The sequence below is a fragment of the Cherax quadricarinatus genome, chromosome 4, assembly GCF_038502225.1.
Source record: "Cherax quadricarinatus isolate ZL_2023a chromosome 4, ASM3850222v1, whole genome shotgun sequence".
Taxonomy (NCBI): Eukaryota; Metazoa; Arthropoda; class Malacostraca; order Decapoda; family Parastacidae; genus Cherax; species Cherax quadricarinatus.
Genome location: NC_091295.1, coordinates 46,082,837 through 46,095,516, shown reverse-complemented (window position 1 = coordinate 46,095,516; position 12,680 = coordinate 46,082,837). Strand labels below are relative to the sequence as shown.

Genomic DNA, 12,680 nt, shown 5'->3' with positions numbered 1-12,680 from the left:
TTGACTGCTTTCTGTACATGCGGCCTACCAAAACTGTTCCCAATTGGACCCCAATGCCTTAATTTCAAACCCCAATTTAACAACTTCATAATATGTGGGTCACTGAACAGATTTAATTTCAATGTAATTTATTTGCAATTGAAGAATTCTTCATTTGCAACTTGTATTTATGAATGTAATGTATTACCCAAGCTATACTAACTTAAATTTTATTCTCGGTCTAAAATTAAGTATAGTGAGTAAGCCTTATGCTTAGTCTGCCCAAAATGCATTTGCATAATCAATGACTCCCTCAAGGGTCTTTTATTGTATCAAATTTTAGCTGTGCAGCAGGTCCTTAAATAACGTCATTTCATTCAACGTTATTTTGTTATAATGGTGACAAGAAAAAAAACTGAATGAATACAAATTACTGTAAAATAAAAATTCATAATATACAATAATTATACAAATGCATAACAATAAATGAAGGTGCTCAGTGAGTCCAACATATTTGTTATTGTTTGTTTTTGAACTGCATGGTGGTAGGAGGTACACCTTATAATTTTTGCTTTGCAAACAGTTATTCATCAATTTAACCCTGTTGCAATGAGTGCTAAACATATACTGTGCACCCGTCTGTAGCCACAGAAAAAAAACTGCAACATCAGAAAAAAACTAGAAATTTTAAAGAGGTTTGACAATGGACAGCAAGGTGTGGTTTCATTACATACATCATTTCGTTTAAAGTCGCAGTTTCCAAGAACCTATAGGCGACATTAAGTGGGGACTTACTGTACTGTATTATAATATGATCAAATGCAATATGTTATTTTGAAAGTATAATTAATGTACTATACTTGTATGGTTCATCAGAAATAATTTTAAATTTAAATTGGGTGTACAGTAGTATATAGGGTATACAGTGCACCCTCGCCTAACGATGGCATCGCATAACGTTAAATCCGCCTAGCGATACATTTTAACACAAAAATTTTGCCTCGCCTAGCGCTAAAAAACTCGCTCAACGCAATTTGTCCGAGACGCGTCCATGTGTGGCCTGAACCAGCCTCACTTGTTCTGTGGGTGGCAGTGTTTACAAGCCAGCCTCCGCGGTCACATCCAAGCATACAATCGGAACATTTTGTATTATCACAGCGTTTTTAGTGATTTCACCCGCAAAATAAGTGACCATGGGCCCCAAGAAAGCTTTTAGTGCCAACCCTACAGGAATAAGGGTGAAAATTACTATGGATATGAAGAAAGAGATCATTGCTAAGTATGAAAGTGGAGTGCGTGTCTCCGAGCTGGCCAGGTTGTATAGTAAACCCCAATCAACCATCGCTACTATTGTGGCCAAGAAAACGGCAATCAAGGAAGCTGTTCTTGCCAAAGGTTTAACTGTGCTTTCGAAACAGAGATCGCAAGTACTCGAAGATGTTGAGAAACCGTTATTGGTGTGGATAAACGAAAAACAGATAGCATCTCTCAAGCAATCATATGTGAAAAGGCTAGGAAGTTGCATGAGGATTTAATTAGAAAAATGCCTGCAACTAGTGGTGATGTGAGTGAATTTAAGGCCAGCAAAGGTTGGTTTGAGAGATATAAGAATCGTAGTGGCATACACAGTGTGATAAGACATGGTGAGGCTGCCAGTTCGGACCACAAAGCAGCTGAAAAATATGTGCATGAATTCAAGGAGTACACAGAGGCTGAAGGATTGAAACCTGAACAAGTGTTTAATTGTGACGAAACAGGCCTGTTTTGAAAGAAAATGCCAAGCAGGACCTACATTACTGAGGAGGAAAAGGCACTCCGAGGACATAAGCCTATGAAAGACAGGCTTACTCTGTTGATGTGTGCCAATGCTAGTGGTGATTGCAAAGTGAAGCCTTTATTGGTGTATCACTCTGAAACTCCCAGAGCGTTCAGGCAAAAGAATATCCTTAAGGCTAATTTGTGTGTGCTGTGGAGGGCAAACAGTAAGACATGGGTCACTAGGGACTCTTTCTATGACTGGTTACACCATGCAATTGCCCCCACTGTGAAAAATTACCTAATTGAAAATAAATTTGACCTCAAGTGCCTCCTGGTATTAGACAATGCTCCTGGTCATCCTACAGACGTGGCAGAGCGACTTTCTGCAGACATGAGCTTCATTAAGATCAGGACTACAAATTCGTAAAGCTCTCAGAAACATTGATGAGAAAACAGACAGTTTGACTCTATCTTGATGCGAGGAATAATAGTGAACATAGGAACAGTTATTTGTAGGTTTTCTGTAAATTTTAAATTTGAATTCATTATTACCCTTAATAATTAAAACATCTAGAAAAGGCAATGAGTTATTTTCTTCAAACTCAACAGTAAAATTTACAGAAAACCTACAAATAACTATTCCTATGTCAACTATTATTCCTTGCATCAAGATAGAGTCAAACTGTCTGTTTTCTCATCAACGTTTTTGAGAGCTTTACGAATTTGTAGTCCTGAGTTCATAGATGAGGAAATATCCAAAATTTATGAAATAGGTAATGATTTAAAATACCCAAGAAATGTAATTGATAAATCTTTTAAAGTTGCTAGAAACACTTTTTATAATCCAAAAAGGGGCAACCAGCCTTATTCAACTAAAAATATGTTGGTTCTCCCTTACCATGAAAACTTGGTTGATATGCCTTCTCTTCTTAGGACTTTTAATATTAAAGTTGTATTCAAAAATCTTGATACAGTAAAAAAAACTTTTGATAAAGAATTCCCCCCAAAATGCTGATGGATGTGTCTATAAGATTCCTTGTAAAATTTGCGATAAAGTTTATTACGGTCAAACTGGTAAAAATCTCGAACTAAGATTAAAACAACATAAATATAGCATTAGAACTGGACAAGATTCCAATGCTCTATTTATTCATGTAAGAGATTTTAACCATCCAATTGATTTTCAAAAAGTTGAGAAAGTAGTATCAAGCAAGTCCATGGTCGACAGGAATATAATTGAATCTTGTTTCATAAAAAGCAGTTTTGACAATAATATGAATATTTCCTTTGGTTTATATAAATTAGATCCATTTATAATTAATAGAATTTGGGAAGAATTTAATAATACACTGGACAAATAATTTTTAAATTTTCTTGGGTAGAATAGCTTGGGGGTGAGTTGTGCAAAGGACCTATCCAAGTTGGCTCGCCGCGCGTCACGTGTTTAACCGTTGTGGGATCTGATAGTGAGGTGCTGGCCGGACCCCTTATATAGCTTCCTTGGATGCTTCACTTTCATAGTTCCTTGATAATGCGAGTAGTCACGAAAGCGCTTGGAATTTCTCTATTCTTTCAGAGTGGTTGTTTTGCATATTTTGAAATCACCTGTTTACTGTGATCTTATTGCATATGCATATGCATATATATATATATATATATATATATATATATATATATATATATATATATATATATATATATATATATATATATATATATATATAGGTAGTAGGTTGGTATAGGTAGTAGGTTGGTAGACAGCAACCACCCAGGGAAGTACTACCGTCCTGCCAGATGACTGTGAAACAAAAACCTGTAACTGTTTTGCATGATGGTAGGATTGCTGGTTTCTTTTTCTGTCTCATAAACACGCTAAGATAACAGGGATATCTTGCTACTCCTACTTACACTTTGGTCACACTTCACAGACACGCACATGCATATATATATATACATACATCTAGGTTTTTCTCCTTTTTCTAAATAGCTCTTGTTCTTTTTTATTTCTTCTATTGTCCATGGGGAAGTGGAAAAGAATCTTTCCTCCGTAAGCCATGCGTGTCGTATGAGGCGACTAAAATGCCGGGAGCAATGGGCTAGTAACCCCTTCTCCTGTATACAATTACTAAAAAAGAGAAGAAGAAAAACTTTATAAAACTGGGTTGCTTAAATGTGCGTGGATGTAGTGCGGATGACAAGAAACAGATGATTGCTGATGTTATGAATGAAAAGAAGTTGGATGTCCTGGCCCTAAGCGAAACAAAGCTGAAGGGGGTAGGAGAGTTTCAGTGGGGGGAAATAAATGGGATTAAATCTGGAGTATCTGAGAGAGTTAGAGCAAAGGAAGGGGTAGCAGTAATGTTAAATGATCAGTTATGGAAGGAGAAAAGAGAATATGAATGTGTAAATTCAAGAATTATGTGGATTAAAGTAAAGGTTGGATGCGAGAAGTGGGTCATAATAAGCGTGTATGCACCTGGAGAAGAGAGGAATGCAGAGGAGAGAGAGAGATTTTGGGAGATGTTAAGTGAATGTATAGGAGCCTTTGAACCAAGTGAGAGAGTAATTGTGGTAGGGGACTTGAATGCTAAAGTAGGAGAAACTTTTAGAGAGGGTGTGGTAGGTAAGTTTGGGGTGCCAGGTGTAAATGATAATGGGAGCCCTTTGATTGAACTTTGTATAGAAAGGGGTTTAGTTATAGGTAATACATATTTTAAGAAAAAGAGGATAAATAAGTATACACGATATGATGTAGGGCGAAATGACAGTAGTTTGTTGGATTATGTATTGGTAGATAAAAGACTGTTGAGTAGACTTCAGGATGTACATGTTTATAGAGGGGCCACAGATATATCAGATCACTTTCTAGTTGTAGCTACACTGAGAGTAAAAGGTAGATGGGATACAAGGAGAATAGAAGCATCAGGGAAGAGAGAGGTGAAGGTTTATAAACTAAAAGAGGAGGCAGTTAGGGTAAGATATAAACAGCTATTGGAGGATAGATGGGCTAATGAGAGCATAGGCAATGGGGTCGAAGAGGTATGGGGTAGGTTTAAAAATGTAGTGTTAGAGTGTTCAGCAGAAGTTTGTGGTTACAGGAAAGTGGGTGCAGGAGGGAAGAGGAGCGATTGGTGGAATGATGATGTAAAGAGAGTAGTAAGGGAGAAAAAGTTAGCATATGAGAAGTTTTTACAAAGTAGAAGTGATGCAAGGAGGGAAGAGTATATGGAGAAAAAGAGAGAAGTTAAGAGAGTGGTGAAGCAATGTAAAAAGAGAGCAAATGAGAGAGTGGGTGAGATGTTATCAACAAATTTTGTTGAAAATAAGAAAAAGTTTTGGAGTGAGATTAACAAGTTAAGAAAGCCTAGAGAACAAATGGATTTGTCAGTTAAAAATAGGAGAGGAGAGTTATTAAATGGAGAGTTAGAGGTATTGGGAAGATGGAAGGAATATTTTGAGGAATTGTTAAATGTTGATGAAGATAGGGAAGCTGTGATTTCGTGTATAGGGCAAGGAGGAATAACATCTTGTAGGAGTGAGGAAGAGCCAGTTGTGAGTGTGGGGGAAGTTCGTGAGGCAGTAGGTAAAATGAAAGGGGGTAAGGCAGCCGGGATTGATGGGATAAAGATAGAAATGTTAAAAGCAGGTGGGGATATAGTTTTGGAGTGGTTGGTGCAATTATTTAATAAATGTATGGAAGAAGGTAAGGTACCTAGGGATTGGCAGAGAGCATGCATAGTTCCTTTGTATAAAGGCAAAGGGGATAAAAGAGAGTGCAAAAATTATAGGGGGATAAGTCTGTTGAGTGTACCTGGTAAAGTGTATGGTAGAGTTATAATTGAAAGAATTAAGAGTAAGACGGAGAATAGGATAGCAGATGAACAAGGAGGCTTTAGGAAAGGTAGGGGGTGTGTGGACCAGGTGTTTACAGTGAAACATATAAGTGAACAGTATTTAGATAAGGCTAAAGAGGTCTTTGTGGCATTTATGGATTTGGAAAAGGCGTATGACAGGGTGGATAGGGGGGCAATGTGGCAGATGTTGCAAGTGTATGGTGTAGGAGGTAGGTTACTGAAAGCAGTGAAGAGTTTTTACGAGGATAGTGAGGCTCAAGTTAGAGTATGTAGGAAAGAGGGAAATTTTTTCCCAGTAAAAGTAGGCCTTAGACAAGGATGTGTGATGTCACCGTGGTTGTTTAATATATTTATAGATGGGGTTGTAAGAGAAGTAAATGCGAGGGTCTTGGCAAGAGGCGTGGAGTTAAAAGATAAAGAATCACACACAAAGTGGGAGTTGTCACAGCTGCTCTTTGCTGATGACACTGTGCTCTTGGGAGATTCTGAAGAGAAGTTGCAGAGATTGGTGGATGAATTTGGTAGGGTGTGCAAAAGAAGAAAATTAAAGGTGAATACAGGAAAGAGTAAGGTTATGAGGATAACAAAAAGATCAGGTGATGAAAGATTGAATATCAGATTGGAGGGAGAGAGTATGGAGGAGGTGAACGTATTCAGATATTTGGGAGTGGACGTGTCAGCAGATGGGTCTATGAAAGATGAGGTGAATCATAGAATTGATGAGGGAAAAAGAGTGAGTGGTGCACTTAGGAGTCTGTGGAGACAAAGAACTTTGTCCTTGGAGGCAAAGAGGGGAATGTATGAGAGTATAGTTTTACCAACGCTCTTATATGGGTGTGAAGCGTGGGTGATGAATGTTGCAGCGAGGAGAAGGCTGGAGGCAGTGGAGATGTCATGTCTGAGGGCAATGTGTGGTGTGAATATAATGCAGAGAATTCGTAGTTTGGAAGTTAGGAGGAGGTGCGGGATTACCAAAACTGTTGTCCAGAGGGCTGAGGAAGGGTTGTTGAGGTGGTTCGGACATGTAGAGAGAATGGAGCGAAACAGAATGACTTCAAGAGTGTATCAGTCTGTAGTGGAAGGAAGGCGGGGTAGGGGTCGGCCTAGGAAGGGTTGGAGGGAGGGGGTAAAGGAGGTTTTGTGTGCGAGGGGCTTGGACTTCCAGCAGGCATGCGTGAGCGTGTTTGATAGGAGTGAATGGAGACAAATGGTTTTTAATACTTGACGTGCTGTTGGAGTGTGAGCAAAGTAACATTTATGAAGGGATTCAGGGAAACCGGCAGGCCGGACTTGAGTCCTGGAGATGGGAAGTACAGTGCCTGCACTCTGAAGGAGGGGTGTTAATGTTGCAGTTTAAAAACTGTAGTGTAAAGCACCCTTCTGGCAAGACAGTGATGGAGTGAATGATGGTGAAAGTTTTTCTTTTTCGGGCCACCCTGCCTTGGTGGGAATCGGCCGGTGTGATAATAAAAAAAAAAAAAAAAAATATATATATTCTTTCTTTCAACACACCGGCCGTATCCCACCGAGGTGGGGTGGCCCAAAAGGAAAAACAAAAGTTTCTATATATATATATATATATATATATATATATATATATATATATATATATATATATATATATATATATATATATATATATATATATATATATATATATATATATATATATATATATATAATAATAATAAATAATAAATAATAAATAATAAATAATAAATAATAAATAATAAATAATATATAATAAATAATATATAATAAATAATAAATAATATATAATATATAATATATAATATATACACACACACACACACACACACACAGTGGTCCCCCGCTTTTCGTAGTTCCCGGCAATCGTAAATTTCGCCAATCATAGGGGTATTTTCATATAAACATGGACTCGCTTTTCATAGGTTGACTCGCGAGTCGTAGTTCGTCCGGGACGCGTACCCACGGCGTGAGCTGGGGCGGCAGCCAGTCTGGCATTGTTTACAAGTGAGCGAAGGTCCCCTCACGTGCTCCAGCGAAATATTTCACAATATTCCATTTATTTTAGTGCTTGCAAGTACTAAATAAGCTACCATGGCTCCAAAGAAAGCTCCTAGTGCCAAGCCTGTGGTAAAGAAGGTGAGAAATACGATTGAATTTAAGAAAACCATCATTGAACAATATGAAAGTGGTGCAAGTGTGGCCGAACTGTCCAGGATGTATAAGAAACCCTACACAACCTTATGTTCCATAGTGGCCAAGAAAAAGGAAATAAAGGACGCTGTTGTTGCAAAGGGAGTAACTATGCTGACAAAAATGAGATCACCAGTACTGGAAGAGGTTGATTAGTTATTATTGGTGTGGATAAATGAGAAACAATTAGCAGGAGATACTCTTATGACTTAGATTATTTGTGAAAAGGCTAGGCAGTTGCATGAAGATTTGGTAAAGAAATTGCCTGCAAATAGTGGTGATGTGAATGAATTTAAGGCCAGCAAAGGCTGGTTTGAGAGATTTAAGAACCGTACTGGCATACACAGTGTGGTAAGGCATGGTGAGGCTGCCAGTTCGGACCACAAGGCGGCTGAAAAATATGTGCATGAATTCCAGAAGTACATAGAGGCTGAAGGACTGAAACCTGAACAAGTGTTCAATTGTGACGAAACAGGCCTCTTTTGGAAGAAAATGCCAAAGAGGACCTTTATCACACAAGAGGAAAAGGCAATGCCAGGACACAAGCCTATGAAAGACAGGCTGATGCTAATGTTCTGTGCTAATGCTAGTGGGGATTTCAAAGTGAAGCCATTACTAGTGTACCATTCTGAAAATCCCAGAGTGTCCAGGAAAAACTATGTTATGAAGAGTAAATTGTGTGTGTTTTGGAAATCTAATAGTAAGGCATGGGTCACGAGGGAAATTTTCATCGAGTGGTTCAATGAAGTATTTGGCCCTAGTGTGAAGGAGTATCTCCTGGAAAAGAAATTGGATCTCAAGTGCCTGCTAGTAATGGACAATGCACCTGCTCATCCTCCAAACTTGGATGACCTAATTTTCGAGGAGTTTGGGTTCATCACAGTAAAGTTCTTGCTCCTGAATACCACTCCTCTCCTCCAACCCATGGACCAGCAGGTTATTGCAAACTTTAAAAAACTCTACACAAAAGCAATGTTTCACAGGTGCTTGACTGTGACCACAGACACTCACTTGACCCTAAGGGAATTTTGGAGAGAACACTTCAGCATCCTCCATTGCATAACCCTTTTAGGTATGGCTTGGGAGGGAGTGACTACCAGGACTTTGAACTCTGCCTGGAGAAAATTGTGGCCAGATTGTGTCGACAAGAGGGATTTTGAAGGATTTGGGACTGACCCTAATGAGCCTATGTCTGTTGTAAAATCAATTGTGGCACTGGGGAGTTCCATGGGATTGGATGTGAGTTTGGAGGATGTGGAAGAATTGGTGGAAGACCACAATGAAGAGCTCACCACTGAGGAGCTGCAAGAGCTTCAGCAGGAAGAGCAACACATTGCAGCTCAGAATCTTGCTGCAGAGGAGGAGGAAGAGAGATGGAAGAAGGTACCTTCTTCAGAAATTAAAGAGATTTTTACTATGTGGGGTAAGATGGAAAGCTTTATGGAGAAACATCACCCTAACAAGGTTGTTGCAAGCCAGGTTGGCAACATGTACAGTGACAAAGTCTTGGGTCATTTTAGGGAAGTGTTAAAGAGATGCCAGAAACGGAGCTCTCTCCACAGTTATTTTGTGAGACAGGACTCCAGTGACTCTCAAGGTGGTCCTAGTGGCATTAAGAAACAGAGAAGAGAAGCAACCCCAGAAAAGCAAATGGTACCTGAGGTGTTGATGGAAGGGGATTCCCCTTCCAAACTGTATAAACAATCCACTCTCTCTCCTCCTCCAGTCTCCCATACACTAAGAAGAATCTCCAATAAAGGTAAGTGTTATGCTGTTAATGTTTCATTCATCATTTCCCATTGTATTGTTTATGTACTACATGTATATTTCATGTTAAAAATTTTTTTGTTTTAATACTTCTGGGTGTCAGGAACGGATTAATTGTATTTACATTATTTCTTATGGGGAAAATTGATTCGTAAATCGTAAATTTCGTTTAGAGTAACGGCTTCAGGAACGGATTAATTACGAAAAACGAGGGACCACTGCATGTATATATGTATGGTTGTACATACATCCAAGTGTAGTGTGACCTAAGTGCAAGTAGAAGTAGCAAGATGTACCTGAAATCTTGCATGTTCGAGAGAGAAAAGACACCAGTAATCCACCATCATGTAAAACAATTATAGGCTTCCATTTTACACTCACCTGGCACGACAGCAGTACCTCCCTGGGCGGCTACTGTCTACCAACCTACTACCTAAAATTATCTTAAATTTCTCTCAAATTCTGAAGAACAATTAAAATACCTAGACCATCTAAAAAAAATTCTGCAATTCACTATAGTTCTAATTATAAACTTTTGCACCAGGTGTAAGCCACTTTAAGTGTTGCTAGGTAGGTAGCAGGCTATCAGCAAGTGAAACTGTTCTCTAATATATCTTTAGTAGATGTGCAAAATTATGTATACAAAAGCAAACTTCCATTAATTAGCAAATTACTGTAATTACATAAAAAATGAACTTGGAGCTACCGTACTTACCCTTCAAGGAGGGTGATGCTTTATCACAGCCAGACACATACACTGGCAAGTTTACTTTATCCAGAATTCCACCAGTTGCTGTACAGGTTGTACAAAGAAACAAAAAATATGTATATATTTCATAAAATATTGACTAACTACATATAAACACTTTGTAGTACAAGGATAAAAGGAAATAATAATATTGGTAGAATTTTTTGAAATTTCAGGAATTTAGTTTTCAACCTTAACTTCACCTACATTACACAGTACAATCATATGAATAATGTAAAAAAATCAGATACGAAACATTACTTTCTTGCAGTAAAACACATTTCCCATTACGTTTAGTCAACAAAACCCAATGGTATTACCTTCCTGTAGGTCTTCTCCACAAATAATTGCCTTTGAATCAGCAACTTGAACTGAGTGCATCAAGGGTAACTGTCGCAAATTAAAGTTGATTAGAGCTGGAACAACTCCCACCTGGAAGATATAATAATTTTTGAAATATTTATACATTTCACCTGGGGAAGTGGAAAAGAATTCTTCCTCCGTAAGCCATGCGTGTCATAAGGGGTAACTAAAATGCTGGGAGCAAGGAGCCAGTAACCCCTTCTCCTCTAAAAATTACTAGATTTAACCCTTAAACTGTCCAAACGTAGATCTACGTTTTTTTCAACATTTGAAAGTATGTAAAAAAAAAAGATCTTTTTGTTTTTTTCATTTGAAAACGTGTAAAAAACTTTGATCTACGTTTCTTTTGTTATATTTGAAAATATGTAAAAAACGTAGATCTACTTTTGGAGCACTACTCAGGTGAACATAGATCTGTTTGGACAGTTTAAGGGTTAAAAAGAAAAACTTTCATTTTTCTTTTTAAGACACCCCTGCATTGGTGGGATACAGCCAGTTTGTCTAAGTACAATGTGTGGTGTAAATATTATGCAGAGAATTCAAAGTGTGGAAATTAGGAGGTGTGGAGTTTATAAAAGTATTAGTCAGAGGGCTGAAGAGGGGTTGTTGAGGTGGTTTGGACATTTAGAGAGAATTGATCGAAGTAGAATGACTTGGAGAGCGTATAAATCTGTAGGGGAAGGAAGGCGGGGTAGAGGTCATCATCAAAAAGGTTGGAGAGGGGGGTAAAGGAGGTTTTGTGGGTGAGGGGCTTGGACTTCCAGCAAGCGTGCATGAGAATGTTAGATAGGAGTGAATGGAGACAAATGGTTTTTGGGACCTGACGAGTTGTTGGAGTGTGAGCAGGGTAATATTTAGTGAAGGGATTCAGGGAAACTGGTTATTTTCATATAGCGGGACTTGAGTTCTGGAAATGGGAAGTACAATGCCTGCACTTTAAAGGTGGGGTTTGGGATACTGGCAGTTTGGTGGGACGTGTAATAGGATGGTATATACGTATATAATTGGGGGCCCTGATACTGTAATTATTTCAGGTCACTTTTTATATTGTATCTTTATATATGTTTCAAAACTGTTGTATCTAAGTGCCTCTGCAAAAACAGTGATTATGTATGAGTGAGGTGAAAGTGTTGAATGATGATGAAAATATTTTTGTTTTGGGGATTTTCTTTCTTTTTGGGTCACCCTGCCTAGGTGGGAGACGGCCGACTTGTTGAAAAAAAAAAATATATATATACATACATATTTTTTTTCAACAAACCAGCCGTATCCCACCGAGGCAGGGTGACTCAAAAAGAAAGAAAATCCTCAAAAAGAAAATACTTTCATCATTCAACACTTTCACCTCATTCACACAATCACTGTCTTTGCAGAGGTGCTCAGATACAACAGTTTAGAAGCATATATAAAGATATAACATACCCCTCCAAACTCCAATATCCCAAACTCTTCCTTGAAAGTGCAGGCATTGTACTTCCCATTTTCAGTACTTAAGTCCGGCTATATAAAAATAACCACATGTAAGTAACTAAGTTGTAGAAGAGATGAATTCTGTGGAAGAGTTAGAGTATGGAAGAGGAAGAATAGAAAAAAAAATCACTATACATAAAAATTAAAAAAAAAAAAAAAAAAAAAAAAAAAAAAAAAAAAATGTAAAGAACAATACTCAAATGAAAAAAAAAAAAACAAGAATGATAAAAAAAAAATGTAGAGAATATCCAAATAAAGCTGCCATGTGAACATGGTCAATGGAATGAACTGCTGAAAGAGAAAGGGCAACAAAGAACATAAGAAAGAAGGAACACTGCAACAGGCCTACTGACCCATGCGGAGCAGGTCCATGTCCCCCCCCCCCCCCGGATTAGCCCAATGACCCACCCAGTCTGGTCACCTCCACTCAAGGAAGGAGCACGGTACCAGATCCAGCAGCACAAGTTAGTCAGGTCCAACTCACACCCACTCATGTATTTATCTAACCTATTTTAAAAACTGCACAACGTTTTAGCCTGAGTAACTGTACTCGGGAGTTT

General features: G+C 38.3%; 1 protein-coding gene and 1 long non-coding RNA gene across 6 annotated transcripts in view; both read right to left on the bottom strand.

The window, feature by feature from the left end:
• Positions 1 to 12,680, bottom strand: part of LOC138854260 (uncharacterized) — a 182,769-nt gene that overhangs the window by 66,897 nt on the left and 103,192 nt on the right. The gene's annotated exons all lie outside the window — the stretch shown is intronic.
• LOC128684514 (long-chain fatty acid transport protein 4) overlaps positions 1 to 12,680 on the bottom strand; it is a 108,732-nt gene that overhangs the window by 66,897 nt on the left and 29,155 nt on the right. For all 5 annotated transcript variants that reach the window (XM_053770744.2, XM_053770742.2, XM_053770741.2 and 2 more), the window contains exons 5-6: positions 10,608 to 10,719; positions 10,255 to 10,332 (exon numbers count right to left, since the gene is read on the bottom strand). In XM_053770744.2, coding sequence (XP_053626719.2) covers positions 10,255 to 10,332; positions 10,608 to 10,719 — 190 coding nt within the window. The remainder of the gene's footprint in view (positions 1 to 10,254; positions 10,333 to 10,607; positions 10,720 to 12,680) is intronic.